This window comes from Xyrauchen texanus, chromosome 26, assembly GCF_025860055.1.
Source record: "Xyrauchen texanus isolate HMW12.3.18 chromosome 26, RBS_HiC_50CHRs, whole genome shotgun sequence".
Lineage (NCBI taxonomy): Eukaryota > Metazoa > Chordata > Actinopteri > Cypriniformes > Catostomidae > Xyrauchen > Xyrauchen texanus.
The window spans coordinates 7,289,002-7,316,163 of NC_068301.1; the positions used below are offsets into that span (position 1 = coordinate 7,289,002).

A 27,162-nucleotide genomic window follows, 5' to 3' on the forward strand; every position below is an offset into this window, starting at 1 on the left:
TAAGCTCAAGCGACAGCATTTGTGACATAATGTTGATTACCACAAAAATAATATCAACTCATCTCTCCTTTTCTTAAAACAAGCAAAAATAAAGGTAAGTGAGGCATTTACAATGGAAGTGATTGGGGCCTATTTTTAGAGGGTTTACATTTTTTTATAAAAGCACTTAAACTTAATTTAACTTGTATATTATTTGAGCTGTTAGGTTTTTTTATATCGTCATTTTTGCGGGATTACTGGATCATGCCACAAATGCTGTCGATTAAGCTTCATTTGTGTTGAACCTAGAATATTCCATTAAGATCACATTGGCAGCAAACTAGCTTATAAAGAATGAAAACAAATGCCTACTTTGATCTCAACTTCTGTGCTCTCAGTGTTGTTCTCCCATGTGGACTGCATGGTGGAGTCCTCTGCGAATCTAGTATAAGCATCAGTAACCACCTGAAAAACATTATTATATAGATGTGAAAAATAAGCTTTTTGTGTGGTTGGTGGTTTCACAATAGTACAAAAATATGGGCAAGAGCATTTTCACACTTAAGCTTGTGGTGTAGACCAGAGCCCATTGATGTCAGAGTTTGGTTTGCTTGGTGTGAATGCTTTTTCAAAACTCAGATACACACTCGGGTCCACTTGAAAATGGAGTACAGTGCACGTTTTTGATGAACTCAATCCAGCCTAATTTCCAGAACGGAACCGCTATTGAAGACTTATCATTTGTCTGTTAAAGTAGGATGAATTAAGGTAAATTAAGCTTCTTTTGAAAGTGTTTGACATCTAAATGTCAAAAGAGGCCCGATTTACCTAAGTTTAATCTATAATGCATCTGTCATTGCTGCTTGACTGCAGAAATTGCCTCTGATGAGCACCTTGCATTATTTGCTTCTCTTGCATGTAACTGCGGCAGACAGATGCAAGTGCTATTCATTGAATACTTCATTGTGCATATTAATCTTATTAAAACTGAATGGTCAAAAACGTGTATAAATGTGAAGTCAACAACACTTTTCATTTTGGTGCCACCACCTTCTGAGTTTAGAGACAATTACTTCAATGTAACTTCAAGAGAACTGCAGAGGCAGGGGGACAGAGTGGAACTAAACTCAGGTTTGAACCAAACAATCCAACCAAGTGTGAAAACGGACAAAAAAAAAAGCAGATCTAGAAAAAAGATTTAGCAAAACGTGTATAAAATACTGTATACTGTAATATTGTGAAAGCTGGAGGATGCAAAGGGCAATACCAGGCAAATATGTCTGAATACTTTTAATTTCAATGACAAAGACACTGATGGAGTTGGTATTGTTTACAACACAACAACATCCAGGCATCAATGCCTGTATCTGGCCCTTCACAGTGTCACAATACATATACAGTATGAGCGTATAGTGAACATCCTGATTCACAATTACCTATAAGACTTTGTGGGATAAATCACAGACTTCAAAGACAAACACACAGACAACAAAAAATTCACAGGGCTGGCAAATGATTAATGATTAATAGTTTAATTATGTGTGGAATAGCATACTACCATACTAATCTAACTATTTTTGCAGTATGCAGTACATATATTGTGCAAAGTATTCAAATTTTGTATGCATGAAATACCCAAATGACTTTTGCTAAAGACTGCATTTGCTAAAAAAGTGCAGTATACAATGCAATGTGCTCATGCTCAAATTGACCTTCATTCTAACATCTTTATCGTGACTCATTGTCTCGGACTTCCAAAAGTAAAAAATGCAAGCCATTTATTTATTTATTTACAAAAATAAGATGTGAAAAAGAAATGGTTAATATTGCAACCTGGTCTCATAGAATCACGTTACAATACACATTGCAAAATTATTTTTATATGTCTCCTTGTGCGTATCGTGGCAGTTTCTATTGAAATGAACACAAGAGGTGCTACGACAACAATGGCTTTCACACAAATCATGAGAAAATCATAAACAAGTACTTTCGTAATGTTCTTCACACAATGCTACCTTATTACATCAAAACACTTGTACTATAGTGCATGACTTGTAAACAACATTTCCATTGCATAACCAACTACATTTACAATCAAATTGCGCGGGAGCTCAACTTGCTTGCAATAAAAGTGCCCGGTGTACGAATCCTGAAGAGCACGCACGTTGACATGTCCACAAAATGATGTAGTTGCGTCAGCAATTAAATTTTTATCTCACATTTTCTTTTAATGACACTATATGTTAGGTTCAGGTTTAAGGTTTATGGTAGGGAGGTAGGTTTTTTTTATTTAAAACTCAGAGCTTTAAAGGATTCGTTCACCCAAAAAATGAAAATTCAGTCATTGTTTACTCACCCCTGTGTTGTTATAACACCATTTGACTTTCTTTCTTTTTCTCAACACAAAGGGAGAATTTGTGAAAACATTGAGCTTAGTGATGTCATAAAATGGCAGTTTAAGGCGACCGCCTCTTCAAGCTTCAAAAGGACGCAAAAGTAAAATTCTAATGTCTAATAAATTACTGTAAACTGTGTGCATTCATGAGACAAAGGCGTGGTGTTAAAGCTAAAACACATTTTGATTTGCTTCAACAGGAACACCAGCGATATTAATAAAAAAAAAAAACACAACATGGCTGCACACAAACCAGAGACACAAACAGAACTTACAAACATGCCTGAAGAGTTTGCAGTCGAAAAATTGATTTTGTTTGAACTCTCTTAATGGAGTCCTCAATCAAACAGGGATATGGGGGCTAAAGGTAGCTACAGACACAACGTATCCTACCCAGACAACAAACAACATGCAATAAAATATATTTTTTCCATGTTAGTTACAGTTTTTGTTCTAAGCAGCTTCGACGAGCGACAGGACATTCTGTCCATCGCTTGGTTTCTAAATTTGGCATTGTGCCATTAGTCCCGTCTGCTATGAACTGGCACCGGACCAAAATCATTCTGATAAAATTATATTGAAGCCATCATCTCACATGCTGGTTAAAACTCTTGATTTTGGCTGAGAATGTTACACCTACTGACTGTTTTCGCAAAAGACTCTTCAGGTGAAAGTCTGTCACACACGCACAATGTCTGAATTTTCATTTTCGGGTGAACAATCCTTTTAACCTCAACAACCTCATCTGTTTGGGAGTGGCACCTCGAAACTGCCTGATACATGAAAGGAGCCATGCAATATAATTTTGGATAAATGTCACCAGTCACGTCATTTTCTTGAGATCAGGCTGTTATATTTAAATAATCTGCAATCATGTCCAAGGTTAATATAAGCAGAGTAAACTGTTCAAACATTTTGAACTTATTCTGTAACTGACTACATTAATCACTGCCAACCATCAATAAAACATACACATTCACACAGCAGCATTTAAAGAGAATTCAGCACACATATACACACATACACATAGATTCATATTTACCTCCCCATAGCATAAAAATAGCATATTTTGTATATGGGCAAATTGCGTATGTGCATGTGTGTTTAAGCGCAGCAGAAGCTTTAACACACAGGTGTATTTACTTTTTTACCTATTTATACTACAGCTTAAACTATGAGGATCAGAGCAATACACCTGAAGTTACTTGTCTCAGGAGGTTTGAGATGAAAACAGAGGGAGGAATAATGGACAGATACACAGTTACGAAGAGTGAAAGAAGGCCTTTGGGACACCTATTATGCTACCACAACACCAATACAGATCCATCAACTTAGCACTAAAGGAAACATATGACACCAGAACCCAAAGCTCTCTCACCCAGAAGGGAATCCATCTGACGATCCTTTAAGAAATACAAATGCAACGCAGATCAATTGTTAAACTGGTTAATTCATTGATTTATGTTTGATTATAGCTGGCTAACAAGACTGGATTGCTGGATGAACTGTATCTGGATGAACAAGGCTGAATTAGCAAATTATCACCACATAATGGTTTGAAAGGGTTTGAAACAAGGTTTTCTTGAGGTTATACCAATATGTATAGGATGTCTCACAACCAAAGAAAGAAGCATACAATCACAAAAATGTACCAAGAACTTATTAAAATAACTAAATATATATATTTTTTTTATCAGTTTATCAGTTTGTATCAAAGTCAATTCAAAGGAAATTAACAAAGACAAAAACCTCTGTGAAGTTGGCACAGCCATTTAATTAAACAATCACCAAAACTATTGCATTCGTTTGTGCAGATTTGTGCTGCAATTCTGAACGTTTGTGCTGGTTTAGTGTTTGAGATATTAAACATTCTTTTTTGGGCGGTGTGACGTCACTCTCCACCCCATCTCGCTCAAATTGATCCAAACTGGTGCTGGTTGTTTGTGCTCCGTTTGTGCCGTTAAAACAAACGTTGTAACTATTTCTCTTCCTTAGATATAGCAAGAATGTTTTCGGGAGTGGTGACATCATTCTCCACCCCATGTTGTCTAAATCGCTCCAACCCAGTGTCATTCGTTTGTGCTCGATTTGTGCCAGTTTGTGCCATTAAAATGAACACTTTATGTATTTCCATTTGTGGAGCGGAGGGGGGCGGGGCCGGGTCGGAATATCGCGCGCCCGGTCCCCAATTGGCCTGATGAGGCGCGTGAGGGAATAAGGCGGCCCGGTGACGATGGTTCGAGAGAGAGAGAATCACGGGCATGTCCGTCATGTGTGTGTTTGTTTATGCTTTTGGTTTAAGTTTTCATTAAATATTATTTACATTGACAAGTCGGTTCTCGCCTCCTCCTTGCCCATCCTTTAACAGTGTTACATTGGTGATTGGGGACCGGGCGCGCTATATTCCGACCCGGCCCCGCCCCCTCCGCTCCACACCATTCCTTAGAAATAACAAATATGATTTGGGAGCGGTGACGTCACTTTCCATCCCATGTCGTCCAAATCGCTGTTGAATGTTGAATGAAACCCTGTAACTGTGATCATTTTTTAAATACAACAAAAAACTTTTTTTAAGAACGGGGACGTCACTCTCCACCCCATGTCGTCCGAATCGCTCCAAACCGTAACCGTCATTCGTTTGTGCTCGATTTGTGCTGTTGAAACAATCTAACTAATTCCCTTACATAGAAATAACAAAATTATCTCCTGCATCTGTGACATCAGTCATGCATTTACCTCATCTCATCCAAAGGACTCGTTCGTTTGTGCTTGCTCGGTGCAGGTTTCTTAAAGTTGCTTTCATTGTTTTTATTTATTTTAATTTTTTTAACTTGACATTTTGATCATTGGCAGTGACTTCAAATTTATGCCCTGTATTTGCAAGTGCAGAAAAGCTAATTTTATATTTGACATTCGTGACAATACCCATTAAACTCGCTGTGCAAATCACATTTTTAAGCCAAACTAACCTGGACATGCATGAATAGGTTTCTTTGCCTACTGTAAGCAACTGTAAGAAACCTGCAAGCACAAACGAACGAGTCAGAAAATGAGTCCATTGGACAAGATGAGGTAAATGCATTAATGACGTCACAGATCCGGGAGATAATTTTGTTATGTAAGGGAATTAGTTAGATTGTATCTTTCAACGGCACAAAACAGCACAAATCGAGCACAAACGAATTACACTGGTTTGGAGTTATTTAGACAACATGGGGTGGAGAATGACGTCACCGCTCCCGAAAACATTCTTGCTATATCTAAGGAAGGGAAATAGTTACAACGTTTGTTTAAACGGCACAAACGGAGCACAAACGACCAGTCCCAGTTTGGATCGATTTGAGCGAGATGGGGTGGAGAGTGACGTCACACCGCCCAAAAAAGTATGTTTACTATCTCAAACACTAAACCAGCACAAACGTTAATATTTGCTGCACAAATCAGCACAAACGAATGGAATAGTTTTGGTGATTATTTAATTATATGGGGTGCCAACTTCAAGGAGGTAAGACAAAAGACTTACATAAACACACAGACACAGATTTTTGACAGTTGATATCACATTTGCTGAAATCATCATTTATTACTTACTATCAACCATATCTGAACAATTTCACCACTTTAAATGTACTGTACCGCTGTACCATATTGGAGCAGCCTGATTAATCATAGTAAAACTGATACATCTATGCTGTATTTTTCTTCATTGAATCTTAATCCTACAGTGAAAATTTGTCGGTGATAAGTTGGTGATCGATTGCAATTGGTTTTACCTGTCTGAAAGCATCTCCATCGCCCTTGCCAGCCTGCTGAGCGATTAAGGTGATCTTACGTTCTCTCTCTGCCCGACGGTGAACCCTAATCAGACAGGACAATAGACACACCAACAGCAGGAACGCAAGCAGAGACAGCAGGGAGATGATTGCTACATAGAACTGTGGCAACTTATAGGCTGTTATGGGAAAAGAGAGGATCATTAGTATAAGATATTTGACCTCAATATGTTATTTACTAAAGAGCACAGAAAGAAAGAAACATAATTTGAAAGAAAAATGATTAGCAATCCAAACGTGATCTACAGTAACTTCTCAAATTTCCTCCAGCCTCCTTAGGCCAACTCACGCTCAACATGAAGGTAGACGTCAGCTATCCGGAAGCCTGAAAAGTCCATGACTCTAAAGACGCCCATGTCACTGACTTTGACTTTCTTCAGGAAGAACAAAGATCCTTCAACAGACACTCGACCTTCCAAGGCAGGATCCAGAGGCAGCACTAGCTCTCCCTGGTCCAGGATGAGTCGCTCCTTGTGGTCAGTGTCGGGAATGTAGACCATTTTAACTTTGGTGTGATCCACATGGAGCTTGACCTTCAGGGTTCCTCCATAACTCAAGTGCTCAAAGATCTGGTGATCTGGGATATAGAAAAAAACAGTAAAATACCAGTTAATTGAATACATTTACATGTAAAGCTTAATAAAACCTGTAAAGAATATGTCCAGGATATATTTCACCTTGAAAATCAAAAGAAATTTTATCAAATCAAATAAATTATATTAAATAAAAATAAAATTACAAATATTTAGAGTAGCACCTAGACGATTAAGTAAGAATAGGCATAAATATTTCTCAAATATATATATATATATATATATATATATAATATATATATATATATATATATATACTGGCGTCCAAAAGTTTGGAATAATGTACCGATTGTGCTGTTTCAGAAGGAAATTGGTTCTTTAATTCACCAAAGTGGCATTCAACTGATCACAAAGTATAGTCAGGACATTACTGATGCAAAAACAGCACCATCACTATCTGAAACAAGATTTTTGAACAAATCTAGACAGGCCCCATTTCCAGCAGTCATCACTCCAACACCTTATCCTTGAGTAATCATGCTAAACTGCTAATTTGGTACTAGAAAATCACTTGCCATTATATCAAACACAGTTGAAAGCTATTTGGTTCATTAAATGAAGCTTAACATTGTCTTTGTTTTGTTTTTGAGTTGCCACAGTATGCAGTAGACTGGCATGGCTTAAGGTCAATATTAGGTCAAAAAAGGCAAAAAAAGAAAAAAAAAAAAAAAAAGAAACGGCTTTATCTAGAAACTCATCAGTCAAATCATTGTTTTGAGGACTGAAGGCTATACAATGTCTGAAATTGAATACGATTTCATACAAAGGTGTACACTACAGTCTTCAAAGACAAATGACAACTGGCTGTAACAAGGACAGAAAAAGATGTGGAAGATCAGATGTACAACTAAACGAGGATAAGTACATCAGAGCCTCTAGTTTGAGAAATAGACGCCTCACATGTCCTCCGCTGACAGCTTCCATTGAATTCTACCCGCTCAACACCAGTTTCATGTACAACTGTAAAGAGAAGACTCAGGGGTGCAGCCTTATGGGAAGAATTGCAAAGAAAAAGCCACTTTTGGTTAGAGTGGGCAAACAAACACAGACACCGGACAACAGATAATTGGAAAAGAGTGTTATGGATCTTGACCCCATTGAGCTTTTGTGGGATCAGCTAGACTGTAAGGTGTGTGAGAAGTGCCCGACAAGACAGAGACATCTATGGCAAGTGCTACAGGAAGTGTGGGTTGAAATGTCACCTGAGTATCTGGACAAACTGACAGCTAGAATGCCAAGAATCTGCAAAGCTGTCATTGCAGCACATGCAGGATTTTTTGATAAAAACTCTTTCTGAAAAATAAAAATAAAATTACAATAGTAATTCTTTACGTTATTAATGTCCTGACTATACATTGTGATCAGTTGAATGCCACTTAGGTGAATAAAAGCACCAATTTCTTTCCATAAGAGCAAAATCTGTACATTATTCCAAACTTTTGGCCACCAGTGTGTGTGTGTATATATATATATATATATATATATATATATATATATATAAGTAATTATACATCAGTATTAGTATTTCATGCACTGTATTTCATTTCCATGATAACTTTTTCATCCTCTTCTCTTTGTTCTCCCATCACTTCTTTCTTTTCCATCTTTCTACAATTATACCAATTTAGGACTTTATATTTACTCATACAAGCCTTTCTCTCCATAGTGACCAGTCTTTCACCAGACCATTAGATTGATTGTTCACCTTTCACATTGAGACAGGTCCTCATTTTGACTTTTCCATCACTATCCACGATGGTGTAGCTGCCCTCGTCTGCTCCTGTGACCAAATGGAGGTTTACCCTTTTCTCGTTGACCGTGAGACGGTTCTCATACGCTTCCATAGGGAAAGCGGTCCGGTTGAAAAGCAGCACAGGTGGTGCATCTGTGGTCTGGTTAACATTAGTTTGACCTCCATACCTGAACTCAAGGGTGTATGGACCAATCAAAGGGTCAATCGGGATGTGATATGTGTCTCCATATTTCACCACTGTCTCTAGTGCACAGTCTACAAAAAGAAGAGAATTAAAATGTATTAACACACCTACAGTATAAGGACCTTGGCTATGCTGCTGTCTTTTATTAAATATACTCTGTGAAATACATGATAAAGCATGATGAAAATTCTGAAATATCAATATTAAATTCTCACCTTGTAGAAAGCAGTGAATATGATAATAATGTATTTTGACCACTTATAACAAATAATGACCATAGCAGCATTGCAGTATATAATAAAAACATTTTGTCCTATTTTGTAAAACCCAAGAAACAGCAGTGAAAAACAATGTTAGAACCTCATGAATACAAAAGCTCTTATTCCCATTTAAAATGTTTGCCCATTTGCAGCCTTTATATACAGTATACATCAGGGATTTTAAAGGACTCAGCAGTTAAAGCCAGGTTCACACTGTAAATTTTGTCCATGATTTTTCCGTCTGGGAAAATCGTTTTTTTAGCCTGTGGCTGTGTAACTGCTCCTAGGACAGCCAGATGAGATAAAACTCCCAGTTGGTGGTCAATCGGGACGAATGGGACCAAAGACTTGGCTACGATTCGTATCGTACAGTCTAAAATAATGTCGCACACTGAACCATGGCTTTTACCCAAGATCTCACTGGGATCATACCTAACAGTCTGACAAGGAACAATCATAAAAAAAAAAACATTTTTAAATCGTACAGGGTGCATCCCGCTTCACTCATAAATTTTAAACAAATAGTACCAACTCTCTGTTTTGACTGCATAAGCCCCGCTCGAAGCTGTTGTAAAATTCTATATTAGCCTTATATGAACCCGTGTCTACTTACATGGACGAAGTTGGTTTCGCTATATGTAACGCATAATTTTAATTAATTTAAACTGACTCATCTCAGTTCAGAAGAATCTGGGCTGTCAGTAAAAGGTTAAACTTTTGAAATATTGAGTCATGTGACAAAACAACATGGTGCTGATCACAGCAGAGTCTGTCTTTGGAAGAAACGCCAACAAAACTACATCTGCTAAGAAACCTAATTAAATTTTTACATTGAAACCTGTTTGAGTCAAAAGATTTGAGTCTCTAGTTTCATCCGATATACCATTTTTAAAATGTAAGCGATTTATCACGAAACGCCACACTGCTAAACACAATGTACACTAATGCATACTTACGCACATTTTTCCTTAGAATTCCGATATTTACTTATAAATGGTCATTAAGTCATTCACTAAATAGGCAGGAAGGACATAGATTCAGAATTTTTTATTTATAATTTAAAATTAACATGTTTGGCAGTGATTGGCTGATGCTGGCCATTACATTGAATCAGAATTAATTATGATAATTTCTGATGTAATGTTTGCAATGTCTCAAAAACATGAATAACCAACATTCCTGGAAACATAATAAACCATTTGATAGAAAAGAAATCGACTCGGTTACTAACGTAACCTCGGTTCCCTGAGAGGAGGGAACGAGTATTGCGTAAGTAGCTTACGCTATGGGAAAACTCCGTTTCTCGAGAAATATTGAAGTCTTTATGTAAAACGCATTGCAGCTGCACAGCAGACAGCAATGAGCGAGGCAGCTCAGTCATTGGCTGTGCTGCGGCAACTTGCTCGAACCAATGGCGGGCGACTCTGAATCGCGCTGACCAATGGAGCGCTAGCGCTTCAGCGCTCAGAGCCCGCCAAGATGGGCGTAGCTAGGGCTATATATTAGGCGCCCCGTCATGAGAGTCTTTAGGTTCAATCGACTGAAAGCGAACTGACCAAGCACAAGCACGGCAGCTTACGCAATACTCGTTCCCTCCTCTCAGGGAACCGAGGTTACGTTAGTAACCGAGTCGTTCCCTCTCCAGAGGTCTCTCCTATTGCGTAAGTAGCTTACACTATGGGAACACCATGCAAAATGCCGTGCGTGCTGACTTCGCTCTATAAAGCCAGAGGCAGATGCCTGAGCCTTAAAGCAAAGTGATTATTCAACGAGCCGGCCAACGGCGAGCTATATAATGGGATAATACAGAGCGCCTTTGCCCCAAGGTGGCCCATGGTGGGGTGCTCATTGTAAAAACATAAGCACATATCTTATGTACTGATTTTTTTTTTTTTTTTGCCATGAGGGGACCTGTAGGTTATAAAACCTGATAAATGTCGAAGGCGAGGCCCAGCCTGCCGCCGCACAAATATCTTCAATGGGTATCCCACTCGACCATGCCCACAGGAAGGCCATGCTCCTCGTAGAGTGAGCTCTGACGCCTAAGGGGCATTGAAGGCCCTTGGCTTCATAAGCCAGCGCTATAGCATCCACTATCCAGCGCGATATTCTTTGCTTTGAGACTGCGAGACCTTTAGTGCGGCCGCCAAAGCATACGAATAATTGTTCCGTCTGTCTGAACGGGGCAGAACGTTCCAAATATACTCTGAGCGCCCTGACCGGGCAGAGTAAATTAGCGTCGCTTTCGTCTGCTGGAGACGATAGCGCTGCCAGAGATATAACCTGTACTCTGAAGGGTGTGGAGAGCACTTTAGGAATATACCCGTGCTTTGGCCTAAGGACAACTCTGCAGTCGTTAGGTCCAAATTCCAGGCAAGAAGCGCTTGATGACAGCGCGTGCAGTTCGCCCACTCTCTTGACTGAGGCGAGCGCCAGCAAGAGCGCAGTTTTGAGCGAGAGCTGTTTAAGGTGCATGGTCCGGAGAGGTTCGAACGGGGCACTCTTGAGTCGCCCAGGACCGTGGCCAGGTCCCAGATCGGCACCGAGGGGGCGAGGAGGGTTCATCCTCCTAGCCTCTTAGGAAACGAATGATTAGGTCGTTTTTCCTAATGAGCGTCCCTTGTCAGGATTGTGTGATGCCGCTATGGCAGCCACATAGACTATGAGCGTGGAGGGTGTGCGGCCCGCCTCCAGCAGCTCTTGCAAGAAGGCGAGTACACTTGGTATCTCGCGACGATTTGGGGTTCAAGCTCTTGGTATCACACCAGTCACTGAACACTTTCCACTTTTGGGCATATAAAGCCTCGTAGAGGCGCTCGAGCCTCAGTGATGGTTCTCAACACTCCACTGGGGAGGTTCTCGGGAACCCGTTGAGGGGCCATGCATGAAGGGCCCACAGATCGGGGCCGGGATGAAGAATCATCCCGTTGGCCTGCCTCAGGAGGTCCAGCCTCAACGGAATCGGCCATGGGGCAGATTGCATCATCTGCATCAGTTCTGGAAACCACGTCTGGTTCTTCCAGTGTGGGGCTACCAGGAGCACTGCACATTTCACTTCCCTGATCCGACTGATGACCTGAGGTAGCATCGCGATCGGGGGAAAAGCATACAAGGGGCGGTTCGGCTTTTTGAACCTTTTTGAGAAGAAAAGAGGGCAGTGCGCATTTTCCCTGGAGGCGAAGAGGTCGACCTCTGCCTCGCCAAAGGTTTGCCATAACCACTGAGCCGTCAGGGGGTGGAGAGACCATTCCCCTGGGAGAACTTTGTCTCTGGACAGCATGTCCGCTCCCTGGTTCAGGACGCCTGGCACATGTGCTGCTCTCAGCGAGCGCAGGTTGTGCTGTGACCATAAGATGAGCTCCCTGGCCATAGAGTGCTCTGAATGATGTTGCAAGGCGCCGAATAGCGAGCGCGCGCTCTGATGAGAGGCGCGCCGTCATCTGCACTGAGTCTAGCACTATTCCCAGAAAAGAGATATTTTGGCTGGGGGATAGCACGCTCTTTGCAAAATTGATTCTCAGACCCAGGCATTCTAGATGGCTGATAATCCAAGATCTGTGCGTTGTTAACTGACTCTCTATATGATTAGCCAATCGTCGAGGTAATTCAGTATTCGCACTCCCCGCTGTCTCAGGGGGGAAAGTGCTGCGTCCATACATTTCGTGAATGTACGGGGGGCCAATGATAGGTCGAATGGTAGTACTGTGTACTGGTATGACTGTCCCTCAAAGCTGAATCTCAGAAAAGGCCTGTGATGAGGCGCTATCGGGATGTGAAAGTAAGCGTCTTTCAAATCCACTGATAGGAACCAATCCCCGGGGCGAACTTGCGCGAGGATATGTTTGGTCGTTAACTTTCTGAACGAGCGAATCTTTAAAGCTTTGTTCAGATGTCTGAGATCTAGGATGGGGCGGAGGCCACCGTCCTTTTTCGGGATGAGAAAATAGCGGCTGTAAAAACCCGCCTCGCTCATAGAGGAATGGACAGTTTCTATAGCGCCCTTCTCTATCAGTTTGAGCACCTCGGTGCGTAGAACATGTGAAAAATCTTTCCTCACTTTCGTCTCGACCACCGCTGAAAAGCGGGGTGGTCTGCGAGCGAATTGAAGCGAGTAACCGTGTTTTATTATGTTCAAAACCCATTTCGGTATGTCGGGGAATTTTTTCCAGGCTTTTGCTCGCACAGATATGGGCTGAATGCTGGCTGGGGCGTGTCGCAGTGACGTATGGGCCCCACCAGCGAATCGCCTTGTGCTAACACTGAGCTTACAGCTCTCAGAAGCGCTGGCGCGCTGAGCAGCTTTGTTGAGTGCCGAGTGCAGGGGTGCGTGTGAGATTACAGGCACGCGTGCTATCTCCGTAATGCTCGCAGCATGAGCTGGAGAAATGTTTGAAACTGTATCGACAGTGTTTACGGGTGGGGGTGCATACATTGTAATAGGCACGCGCGCCACTTTCATAAAGCTTCCCGCTCTTAGCGGGGAGTTTCTTGGCTCGCGCGTCGCATCTGTGATGCTCGCGGCATGAGCCAGAGAACTGTTTGGGCAGCGCTTATGGGTGGGGGTGCATATACTGTAGTAGGCACGCGCGCCACTTTCATAAAGCCTCCCGCTCGAGGCGGGGGGTTTCTGGCCATGCATACAGTGTTTGTGTGTAGGGGTGCATGCATGACAGCAGGCACGCAGCTACCTTTATAGTATTTCCGCTTTTACTGGGGAAGTGTTTATAACTGTGGGAACAGTGCTTGTGTGTAGTGGTACATACATGACAATAGGCACACGATCTACATTTATGGGGCGTCCAGCTGGAGCTGGGGAAGTATTCGGCACTGTATTGATATGTGGGAATGCGCACTTTAGTGTGGACACGTGACCCCTTAGTGACACAAGCAGAAAATGACTCTTTTTGTGATTTTTGTGTGTCGCCGTTAAAACGGCGTTTGATTGCATGTGAGCGAGTTCTGTGACTGGCCCATTGACTGCTGTACAGACATTTCCAGCCGCCTGTAAGGGGACTGGGTAATGTTTTACACGTTTTGGAGAGAGTGGTCCGGCTTTTGCGAGACACACGCTCTCTCTTTTTCTTCCTATGGCTAGGAAGACTTACGAGGCTCCGGGTTCAGCACGATCTTGGGCCGAGGTCCCCGTCGCTTAGGCGGCTGCTTTCGGTTAGCGGAATGCGAGTTCGTCGTGAACTTCGGGGAAGAAAGGGGAGGGTCTCTGTCGAGGGGCCTGCCGGCGCCCCTGTAGGAACCACTCGTCCAGCCGGCTACGGGCGGGTTCTTCCGGAGAAGACCAGTCGAGCCCGAGGTCTTCCATGGCTTTAGATAGGATGAGGACGATCTCCGAGTCCATGCTGGTGCCCGTGCTCGTGTCCGCTAATGTCAACGGCGCGGGGTTGAAGGCCGAGCCCGGCCAGTCGTCGGATGCAGCGTCAATGGAAAGGCTGTCATCCTTTTCACCGTCGTCCCCTGACGCGCCGAACGAGACGAGACCCACCGCTCTGTTGGAGGGGTGCTGGTCCGCCTGCGTGAAATGGACTGGCTGGCGGGGAGATCCCGGGTAGTGGTGAAGCACACGGGGACTGGTCTGGCGTGACGTCACTGAAGTCCGCGTGCTCTGGCGGTCTCTGTGAGCGGCGCTTTTTTTTTGCGCGGCTCGAACAGAGGGGACGGCAGCACGGTGGTAGCAGGCTCGTTCGCGGCGAAGGCGGCGAAGCGAGCGCGCAGCTCGGTGAGGCCCAGGGAGTCACATTCGGGGCATCCGCCTCGAGTGAGAGCAGCTTCTGCGTGGTCGGGTCCCAGGCAGCGAGTGCAGATAATGTGCCGGTCCCCGTCAGGAAGAAGGCCTCTGCACGAGGCACAGGTGGAAGGCATTTGGAACAACGCCTCGAAATTGCTCTTTTACTAAAATACAAAAAGCGTTGCAGAGGCGAACACTTGCAAAGTAGCTTAGCAAAAGGATATCAGGGTGATGCGCGCTGGATGGCGTAGCAGAAGGCTTTGAAGGCGGCTGAAGGCGCCGGCGCCCTCAGTAGCAGTCCTGCTGTAGGCTTGTCGACGGCGGGCTGAAAAGACTCCAATAATCCGGAGGATCCAGCGAAGAGAAGGTCTTTGCTGAAGGAGATTAAATCTAAAGAACTCTCATGACGGGGCGCCTAATATATAGCCCTAGCCACGCCCATCTTGGCGGGCTCTGAGCGCGCAAGCGCCAAGCGCGCACCCATTGGTTGAGTCGCCCCGCCATTGGTTCGAGCAAGTTGCCGCAGCACAGCCAATGACCGAGCTGCCTCGCTCATTGCTGTCTGCTGTGCAGCTGCAATGCGTTTTACCTAAAGACTTCAGTATTTCTCGAGAAACGGAGTTTTCCCATAGCGTAAGCTACTTACGCAATAGGAGAGACCTCTCGAGAGGGAACTGACTTTCTATAGCTTGGTATTATTTAAAATTTCACAACTTAGTCACGCTGTCCACATATGCTGCCATAAATATTTTAGGAAAACTATTTGCTCTAAAACCTTTTTTTATTTAATTTTTTTAATGTATATTAAGTGCAACTAGTAACAAATCAAAAAGCTTAATGGTAAATGCACACAGCAATCACACTCGGAGAGAAGTTGCATTATTAATAATAATTTAAAAAATGAACTGTTAATTAAACATTGGTGTATTTTATCATGTTGCTTTTACGGCCATTTTAAGAGGGTTTAAGTCACTCTGTATCATGCCTGGGAACATCCCGTAAAGCCGTTGTACACCAGAGGCGACGAAATAATGCAAAATTATTCACAGATGAATGGCCCTTTCACATTAAAAGGCCGGTGAATGGCCTCCACATGCGCTAGGTCTCCGCAGTAACACGCTCATCAAGCCACGTGATAAGATGCGCGGATTGACGGTCTCAGAAGCGGAGGCAACTCAGATTCATCCTCCGCCACCCGGATTGAGGCGAGTCATTACGCCACCACAAGGAACTAGAATGCATTGGGAATTGGGCATGCCAAATTGGGGAGAAAAAAGGAGGCGAATGATCATCGTAAGCACTTTCATACCTTTACAAAAAGTGATACTAATCGACAAGCAATTTTACCCTGGTGGCGCTAAGCACCTTTCAGCTACTCTGCCCTTTGCCCATTATGGATGAGAATAACTACTTTAAGTTTGCAAAATAACCATACCAAAGACACGCAAGCAATTTCTGTAATGAGCAAATCGAAAAAAGAAAACTGATTTCTCTACAAACTGCAGCAGTTGCAAGTTTGCTGTTGATTTGCTCAACGAGAAAGAAAATATTCAAGACACTATATATATTCACCTGCCGGACAGTTTGACCGACAATATTTTCATGTATACACCATTTTCTGAGGGGTGATTTGAAAATATCAAGCATTAAATATTATATTAACAGTTAAAACATGTTATCAATTGGAACAATATTAATTTTACGGCAATGCCACGATACTGTATATATTTTTGCCATGCATGTTTATTTAAAATAACTGTGCAATGCACACTCATAATGACAGTGTAACAGGTAAAGGTTGTGCAAGGAGGAGGCGGGAACCGGCAAAACAGTCAACATACAGTTTAATGATAAAACTCAACATAAATTTAAAAAAACATAAACAAACACAGACACACATGCAACGCAGCCATGTGCGTCTATCTCGCTCTCGAACTGGTGCCTCTGGCTCGTCTTTATCCCCCTCCCAGCTGATTAGAACGTTTAGAAAGCCGATAGTACACAGCAATAGTATTAATATTATTAAGATTTGATGAAGAAAAACACTTTTATGTAAATTTTTTATATAAAAAAGTGATACAAAGGCAAAGATGCCACAATATATATTATATTAGAGATATAAGAGAATTATCGTAAGATTAAATGCAAAGGCAAAATTGAAAGCAACATGGAATACATTATGAAGGCAATCCACAGAAATCACAGTTTTTTAAAGGAGATGCAACTTGGTCCGAGCAATTCATTGCTGGGTGAAGAAAAAATCGACGCACTTGACGCATGATTGTTCGTTCCAGGTGTGAATGGCCTCACAATTATTGATTGTTTCTATTCAAAATGTTAATCACCATGAGAAACCATGCAGAAAATTTATGTTTGGTGTGCAAAGGCCTATGCTCGTGGTAAAATGTGGCTTGTTGCTTTAGCAGCGTCAACAATTAATGTTAATCAATAGCAGAGTGAGCAGAACCTGCTCATCAAGCTTTTCTGTAAATGTAAACGACACAGCAATAAAAAAACACTTAACAGTGCATGGAGTACAATTGCCTTTAAAAAACAGGGAAAGAATCGATGAAGATAAGTCAGTTCTGCTTCTGATCCTTTAACAGGGTCAAAGTATGACCAATTACATTTTACTTGATCTTTTGAAATAGAGGATTTCAATGCACTATGCATTTTCATATATGTACTGTAATGTACTGCAGCTTTCAAACTGGCATGTTTCAAACTTCCATAACTTTTTAACATTACATAGATGAATACATCAATACATGACCGCCCACATTTACATATCAACAGCATGTATTCGAAACTCAAAAACTTGACTGACTCAGTCACGGTGAGGTAATAAAGAAGTAGGATAGATACCATTTTTCTTAAAAGCCAAAGAATGTAAATGATGTTACTCATTTCACATGTGAAGAGGGCATTTACATAGAACTAAAATTCTATGTAAATTACTGCCTGTTTATTAGGGTTGGGAGATATTAAGATATTTATAGTGGCGATGATATAAAGTGGGCAGGGCTTCACGTGAGACGGAGAGAACTGGACAGGGTTTTTCTAGCATTGCATCTAGCATCTGCGACCACCCAAGCAAATTTAATGACCTTCATCACGTGTCTGGTGCTTTAAAAGCGCTAAATATTCTACACATCTGACATGTGTTTCGCGTAATTGTGGTGCACGCTGCCTCTAGAGCTCCGAAGCGCATGCAAATCCAGCAGGCTTTCGGATATTTGTGCTTCAGACAGAGACAGGAGAGCTCAGAGAGGGATCACTCGTGCTACTCAGTCTTTTTGACCCAGGAAAACCCCAAATGAAGAAAAAAATCTCAGCAGAACAGGACGACTCCCAAACGGGTCAAGAAAATTAAGAGGAGCTTGTTATTAAAACAGGTGCAACACGGTGTACACTGCAGAAAAATGTCAACTGCAAACTGTTTTGCACAACGATAATCACTTGTAATACAAGCAATCTGTTTTACCACCTCAAAATGAAGCACGCAAAAGACTATTATGAAAGCCAAAAGACAAAAGACTCTTTATATTCTATTTGTCAGAGAGAGGATGGAAAATGGTAATGGGAATTAAATTTCAACTGCGTTTGGTTCACAAAACCTTTACTAATTTCCAATCCAGACAGTAAATACACTACACTAATCAAATTACTTACTTAAGAGTATTAAGTAACTATTAATTAATAAAGAGTACATTATATCATCTTATCGATCTTTCATCATAATGTAAGATAACCAAATGAGCAAGTACTTGCAATGATGTACTTATACCTCTAACAATGAGAATGATCCGTCTGACATCTGCTGGAGCCAAAGAGTTCTTCACCACATATGTGCCCTCATCATCCTCGCCCACATCCTCCAGAATCAACTGGCTGATGTGAGTGTTCAGTTTGGCTCTTGGATTCAGATGGTCCCTGTTCCGCAGGAGAACCCGCTCAGACATCGGCTCCACCCTTGGCTTGAACATCACCTCTGTTGTGTCTAAAGCCGGCACGGGAATATGAATATCCTCCCCAAAGAAAGCAGTGCGGTGTTCATCTTTTGCTGCAGAGTGAGGGGAAAGATCAATGCTTTAAGAGAGAAATATACTGTATTCAGCATAATACACTTGTCCGCATGATACACTTATTTACAAAAGAACATTTAGAAACACTACATCTTAAAAATGTTAGAAGAAAGTGGAACTGTCTTTAGTAAGTGAGTAGGGTTGTCAACTTTTTACCAGCCAAACATGGGACATTCCAGCTTTAAATATGAAACACTTTTTTCCAGCAGGGCTCCAGCATGAGATGCTGCCCAAAGATTAAAGAGATCCACCTAAAGCTTGTTTACATAGAAAACAAATGAAAAACAGCGCGGAGGGACACAAAAACGTGTTTGGTGTGAACAGCCCTTAAAACGACTAAAATGAAAAATGCTTTAATATATGTCCAGGAAAAAACGAATTTCAATCAATCTTCACTTTTAATAAACATGACTATTTGCCAAAAGTACAAAGCTGCAATCAATAAAGAAAGACAATATTTTTCTGTCCGGCATATTCGTTTCCATTTTTAACTAGCTTCCTGTTAAAATATTTGGGTCATCAGTTTGTAGACAGTAGGCTATATGGCTAATGTGTCAAAAATAATATTTTATATTTAGTTTAATAAAACGTAATACATTTTTATCACTAAAAAAATAATCACTGTAGTAACCAAGCATTATAATGGATATTTATGGGAGAGAAAATGCTTAACATGAAATAGAGTATTTCTCCTTGGATTACAGTGTCGTTGTTTTAGCAGTAAATAGTGTTTATCACAAGGGAAAATCACAAAAATGTTTTTACTAAACCTGTACCAGTGCTGAAGAAGTAATCCAAAGTATTTAGAGTACATTACTGACCTTGAGTAATCTAACAGAATACATCACAAATGACATTTTACAGCATGTATTCTGCAATATGTAGTGGAATGCATTTCAAAAGTAACCCTCCCAACCAGGGCTGGATTGGTAATCTGGCATTTTCCCGGTGGGCCGACACACTTTGGGGCCGATCAGGGGCGGACTGGCCATCGTGAGAACTGGGCCGGCCTTGAAACGGGCCAAACGGGCCACGATACGCTGAAATGAGCTGTTGCGTTATGCAGAACGGGCCACAAAATGACGCAGCAATATGTGGAAGGGTGCAGCATATGCAGAAAGGACAGCACACACTTTAGGGCCAGTTTCTATTTAAAATCCCGGGCCGATTTCTCTTCGCAGTCCACCCCTGCTCCCAACCCTGACCTGTCATGTATTGTACTTTTTCTCACTGTAATTTCGCTCAATCTCTCTTCCAGAACGAGCAATACAATTTGCAATGTAATGTCATGTAATGTCATGTCATGCATTACAGGTGTTTTTTAAATCACAATGGCGAGAAACAATTATCATGCACTCAAACTCAATCTGTTTGACAAAATTATCCTGCTTCTGACTGAAAACACGACGGAAGAAGTGCACTGAATTTCACTCATCTTTTCCCCGGCCACTCAAGTGTTGCGTCCATGTACCGTTTAACAGCCGATATCTCACACAACACACTTGAAAGTTGTGTGTTTCAGGTCCATATTCCTGATTTGTGAAACATTCTCGGCAGTTTGGGTGTGAGACTGTGGATTTCATACGGAACGCAACTTTGTTCCCTCATATACGTGAGTATTCTGTATTATACGGGACGGTTGGCAACCCTACAAGTGATGAATGTGCAAACAGAAATGTTTAGACTATTATGTTATGATTTTAATAATTGGAGAGGCATTACCTTTAATGGTTGATGACCAAACTGTAAAAAAAGAAAAGACAAGTTTAATAGAAGTAGGTATGTTTCCATTTCAAATCAATTGCTATTCCAAATCTGTTGGTACACAAACAAAGGTCATTTTAACAAGGGTAACAAATTGCACATTTTAACTTTTTACAGTGTAGCTGTAGTAAAAATAACTGAAACCAATGGCTGACATTGCATCTAAATCATTTAACCTCTCTGCTTCACTTGGATTGACAAAATGTGCTCTCTTTTAAGTTATTCAGCATTTGGTTTCATGTTAACTCATTTTAGTGTTTTTAATGACTTCTCTAACGATCTCTGGCAAGTTTAAAATGCCTCATTATCTGACATGCTATTAAATGAATTGGCTTGAAAACTGACCAAAATCTTACTGGCAATGTGAGCTTTTACTGATGTGACAGATCATATTTCTATAAGATCAAATTTAGCTTATCTATATAAATGCTGTGAAATGAAAACACATTCACCCCAATAGATTTCAATAGAGTTTTTTTTTTTTTTGGACTTCAGATCAGCAGTAATGAAGGAGAAATGCAAGGAGACAAGATCAGCCTCTTTAATACAGCATTTAATGCTTTGCTGTTTCATTTCATTAATCATAATTTCAACTATTAACAAAATGTAGAACCGAGACTAAGAAAGTCATGTAGTTCAAGCCAAACACAAAGAAGTATGCCAACATCTCAAGCTATTATAATTCCAATGGCCTGAATTTATAGGCCCTAAAAATATATGCCTTTCTGCTGACAACCAAAATACACCCACTTAATAGTGAATGAGATGATTTATCGGGGAGAAAGGCAATGCAGGCTTCCCTCCACTGCAGCACAAACAATATAAAAAGGACTATTAGGAATACTGCCATGTCAAACATCCTTTGATTAATTATACTGCCAAATGTTGCCCTTGTGAAATGAATAAAGGATGTGCAATTTAAAAATCTGTATTCTAATCAAAAGCTATCTATATCCAAGCAATTTACCTCCAAGATCAAGGCTACATGAACAGTTTGCTATTAATATTACCAGCATTTCTTTTTATAGACTTACCAGAAATGTGGCAACAGAAAAGGTTTTGTAAAAACACTTACCAGAGCACAGTAGAGTGCTAACAACTGCCACACCAAAGATGCTCATTTTGGCTGGATTTCTGTGAAAATAATGCAATTATGTACAGTGTAACACAACATGTTCATCAAATACAATTGGCAAAATGCATTATGTAATCCTTCTGCGCAATCTAAATTAGAGGTCAACAGATATTGAATTTTGCTGATACTGAAAACTAAAGTATCGGAAGAAAGCATTTAACCGATTAATCGGCTGATAGTTTTCAAAATCAATATATTAAGTCTTCCCTTACTCTTCTTAGTCTTAACCCTAACTATCGGTAAACTATCACTGTTGTTTTTGCTAATAACCGATAGTTCTGATTAATACGCAAAAGCGATAAATCGGTCGACCTCTAATCCAAACTTGTATAAGGGAAGAAACCATATGTGACAAAATACTTTAAAATATCTTTAAAACATTGACCTAATATAAGAAATCAAAACTAAAACATGTTTTCAGAAATCGGAAAGCTGCTCTCTATAACAGCTATGTATTCAGAATGACAAAATGGTTAATATAAGCAAAACTATTTTAAGGTTCAATTACAACTACATTTACATTTATGCATTTGGCAGACGCTTTTATCCATAGCGACTTACAGTGCACTTATTACAGGGACAATCCCCCCAGAGCAACCTGGAGTTAAGTGCCTTGCTCAAGGACACAATGGTGGTGGCTGTGGGGATCGAACCAGCAACCTTCTGATTATCAGTTATGTGCTTTAGCACACTACGCCACCACTACGCCCAGATACAAGATACAAGATAAAAGTAAGAGATTTAAAACATATTCTTGTTGTCATCCAATAGACCTAGTTATTTAACGTGCCTCTGATGATCATGAATCATTAAGGTAAACTGAATCCAGCCATGTACATCATTTGAGACAAAACATCGCTTTTAGGTCAAACTACACAACCTGACAGAGCCCTGCATGATTTAAGACACTGTAGATCTGATTAAGTGAGGTGACTAGTCAGCCAGAAGCTTTGTGATGGACACTAACATGATGGCATGGCATCCTGTGGCTGGCAGGACTGCTTGCCCAGACCGAAAGCTGCTAAGATTCTTTCTGCCAGAATCCCAAGATATTCAGAGCACAACCCTGTGTTTCTCTTTCTCTCTACCTCAATATATATAGGCTTGGCCATATTAGGGCTGGGCGATAGGACGATGTAATCGGATATAGACGATGTCTTGTAAAGATGCCGATGCCGATTGCGAACAGACAATGATCGACAATATCAGGAAATGGCAAAACCATGGATCTGGGAAGTCGCCAGTATATTAAACAGTGGCCAGGGTGTGAAACTAGCACCCGCCACCTGCAATATCCAACAAGGCTGAATCCAGTTAGCAAGCTCCTCGTCCAAATGTTTTTCATGTGCAGAATATTTTGCTTATCTACCCGCAACAGACGGGGCGACGTAGTGACACATGACAAGAAATGCTATTAGTCACAAAGAGACGCACTTGAAGAAACACACTTTATTATATTTTTTAAGAACAGATAAAAGAAAAGCCATCAGTGCTGGTGTCTGATTCACTGTTAGTTCAGAAACGTGCTGCACAAACCTGTCATGTGAAACACACATGCTGGCAAGCCTGTCTCATGAAACAAGCGCATGTAAAACTCGTTTCATTCGTCTGAAAACTGTTTGCAAGAATAATGTCATCTATGAGAATGCTGCAAATCATCTCAGGAGATGCTGTGAGTTTAGTTTGCTTTATATCCACTCGGTTGGCATGCATTGTGAACGCAACTCTGCAGGTTCAGTAATATATATCTTTCTATTAAAGAAACAAAGACAAAAGTGGTTAAATCAAAGTAATACAAGACACGTTCACCTTGAACTTAAAATGTAGTTCTATTTTCTTTTCTTTAGGAAGCATTAACTGTATTACCAAAATGCAACACAAACACAAATTCGATAAGAACACACATTTGGCGGCATTATTTTGGGAACACAAGGGAATTTATTAGGCTTTATTATTATGATTACTTTAATCTTTACATATATGATTGTCTTTAGCTCATAATCTGAAGGCTAGTAGTCATTTTGCACCTGGTGTTGTTGATGAATGCTTGCGTGATGGCAAATTGAGCCGTTGGAGATGGTAAATGTTTGGATTTAGGGAGGTGGTTATATAAGATTTTTAGATCACTTTCTTATTTTAATGCTTTTTTAGTTTAGTTTAAAATGCTATTTGAATTTAGAAATGTATTTTGTTTATGTTTATCATGTTTCATTAAATTAATGATATTTTTAAATCCAAATCAATAAAGCAAAAATATTCACTGACCCTCGGCATGGGGGTTGAAGATGTAATCGGTTATATCGCAAACATTTTTAAGGCTATTATCGTTCAAATATTTTTCACATATCGCCCAGCACTAGGCCATATATATACTGTGGCCTATATAAATTCTTCATTCTAGACAACTCTAGTCACTGAATCAATAATTGCAGCATTAATTCTTAATGAGAGAGAGAGAGCGAGAGAGAGAGGGAGAGAGAGAGCTTTATTCTAGTCCTTTGCCAAGCTACTCTTGGCCTCATAGTTAATCAGATCTGAGAGCCTCAGCATGAAAATGAACTGCATCTGCTCCATTTGCAGCACCTCAAGCCGATAATTCAATGGGCTCACGTTTAATAATAATACTTTAATTAAATATTTTTTTTATTTTATTACATAGTATTTCATTTAAAATGTGGCACGATGGCTCAATGGATAGCATTGCAAGTCCCTGTTCACCCAGGGCTTTTCTGTGTGTAGTTTCCAGGTGTGACGGATTACCCCACAGTCCAAAAACATGCAGATTAAGTGAATTGGAAACTCCAAATTGCCTGTAGGTAAGAGAGAAACTGTGAATGTGTATGTCTGTGTGTGTTAGCCCTGTGATGGACTGGCCACCTGTCAATGTTGTTTCCCTGCCTTTGGCCTGAGACAGCTGGGATAGGCTCCAGTACTACTCGGAATATAGATAGATGGATGCAAGGGCATAGATTTGGCTTGAATATTGGGGGGTGCACAGCATAAAGCATCCACATGTTTCCATTTATCATGATATAAATATTGGGGGGGTAGTACTTGCTTGTTTTGATTATTGGGGGGATACCAAGAAAGTTACTGCAGCATTTATCACATATATCGAGGGTTGGAAAGTAATGGAATAAATGTAACAGGATTACATATTTAAAATACAAAATATTAGTAACTGTATTCCACTACAGTTACAATTGAAATAATTGGTAATTAGACTACTGTTACATTCTAGAAAGTATTTTGATTACTGAAGAGATTACTTTGCATTTTATTGTCATTTGTTTCATTTAATATTTAGTCCTTTCTGGTGGAAAACATTTATACATATAAATGATGTGATCCAAAGTGCATTTGTACAGCAGTGAAACATTTTCTTATGATGTGTTACATTCATACGAGCAGACAGAGAAGTACGATTGAAGTAAGTTTGGAGCAGCAGAAATAGAAATAAACCTTGTGTAAATTGTCAGCTTTACGCTAAGCTAAAATGCTATTTCTAGCCATTTCACATGCACATGTTACCAGACACGATCATATTTATTTATCAAGAAAATTCAAGTATTTTTCTAGTAAGACATTTGATATTAGGGTAAAAATCATATTCTTGATAATAATTTTTTTTATTGTTTTCCTGTAAAAATATCTAAAAATCCTTCGATCAGTTTGATTGATCTTGTTTTAGAAACAACACTTCTTGAGATATTTTGTTTTTTCAGAGAATGTATTTTCAACATGAGTTTTTATAGTCAAAAACAAGTAAAAAAAAATTAGCAGTGCTGAAGAAGTAATCCAAAGTATTTAGAATACATTACTGACCTTGAGTAATATAACGGAACACGTTACAAATTACATTTTACAGCATGTATTCTGTAATTCATGCGGCCCCGCTGATGCGACAAGGGCGTGTGGACTCTTCTGCTGGAGCTGTCCCATCAAAAGGATGAGGAGGAAATAATCCCCATTAACAAGGGTTACAAGAGAACCCTCTCTGACTCAGTACCCGAAATAAATTTGGATTTAAATCAGCAAAAGACGCACATTTAACTGCTATACCAACACTCATATTACCGGTCCATCATTGTATTTCTCTTATGCACAAGCTTGAACAAAGCAAAGCTATTTACAGAAAGAAAACGCACACACAAACAATAAAACGCGTTAATCGGTGCTAAACCATTTGCTACTCACATTAGAGACGTATGAAACGGCAGTCTGTCTGTCGGTTATATTACGTAAATGAAACATTGAGCCAATATCTCACAGTGGCGGGGCATTAATAAAATCGTGAGTGACCAACCTTTGAGAACATTATGTCACTGGTGTTTTGCATGCCCCATTTAGGAGGGAAGCTGCATAAATCGACTATGAATCAATATTTATTCGTGTTACCCATACGTGCATGCCTACAGCACTTAATTTGTTGTCTAATTTTTTTTCTTCATTAAATGAGGAATTTCTATCAGCTATAAAATAATAACTTCCACGTGAACCTAAATAGGCTAATTTATGTAAATATAAAACACCTAATTGCTAAAAGCTTTAAGTTCCCAAAGGAAGTTCTGCTTTTATTTTAATGTGGTTATTACATTTTCATACACTCTCGCTTCATGGCGCGAAGTCGTCCTGACACGAATTGTTTCTTGCCTCACATTATCATTAGAAACACACCCTAAATATTCTATATACACATACATATTTACATACTATGTAGCGAGTTTAAAATATAGTTAACGGGGGTAAAATGCCTCATTTACCTTCTTTCGCTTGTTTGATGTGAAAGCCACCGATTTTCTAAACCATTCTTAAACCCCTATACAGAAGTGCTGCAATTAGCCTACCTTAATATACGTTATCCAAATCAGTTAGAGCAAATGACAGGTTAAATGAAGACGAGATGTGTTTTTAAATGGTGATTTTGCTCTTCCTCCTCTTTTCCAACCCTTCCTCCTCGCCCCCAATCTGCCAAAGAAAGACACTTCGGTGGTTTTGCAAATCGGCGAAATCTGGAAGGATTCGGCTGATTTCGTTTTAAAGACAATTTAAGATCGGCTTTCCTCGGAAAGTGTCGGTGATATTCGGAAAATTGGTACGAAGGATCGAAGTTCATTTCAAAACATAGCCTAGAGATAATGTCTAAAATATTAAACAGGCTATTTGTTGCTCTCGACATTAAGTAACATAGGGTTTGTGGACATTAGCCTATTAAAAATATTTATAAACAGTAAAGCTGTATACTTTTTATATTGTGTCTTTTTTTTTTGCGCTAGGCCTCTGTGGTAACTTCAGCCATATTTTGCCCGTGCAAAATAACTGGAAGTACTGGAATAACAGATTCAAAATGTATTTGAATAGAAAAAACAATTTACTAAGCAAACATGTAAAGATTGAAGATTGGTAAATCTCAAAATAATTACGCAGCGATAACATGATAG

The 27,162-nt window shown here is 40.3% G+C and overlaps 1 protein-coding gene across 3 annotated transcripts in view; it reads right to left on the minus strand.

Annotated features, from left to right (window-relative positions):
- The window catches only part of LOC127619603 (uncharacterized), a 32,082-nt gene extending 5,391 nt beyond the window's left edge, over nucleotides 1-26,691 (minus strand). Inside the window, exons 1-9 of one of the 3 annotated variants that reach the window (XM_052092502.1) lie at nucleotides 26,569-26,691; nucleotides 21,662-21,720; nucleotides 20,545-20,565; nucleotides 18,525-18,800; nucleotides 8,506-8,808; nucleotides 6,497-6,784; nucleotides 6,148-6,326; nucleotides 3,753-3,777; nucleotides 421-444 (exon numbers count right to left, since the gene is read on the minus strand). In XM_052092502.1, coding sequence (XP_051948462.1) covers nucleotides 434-444; nucleotides 3,753-3,777; nucleotides 6,148-6,326; nucleotides 6,497-6,784; nucleotides 8,506-8,808; nucleotides 18,525-18,800; nucleotides 20,545-20,565; nucleotides 21,662-21,707 — 1,149 coding nt within the window. In that variant the 5' untranslated portion in view covers nucleotides 21,708-21,720; nucleotides 26,569-26,691 and the 3' untranslated portion in view covers nucleotides 421-433. The other 2 variants (XM_052092500.1, XM_052092501.1) reach the window with 2 other exon arrangements.
- Between the last annotated feature and the right edge of the window lie 471 nt (nucleotides 26,692-27,162).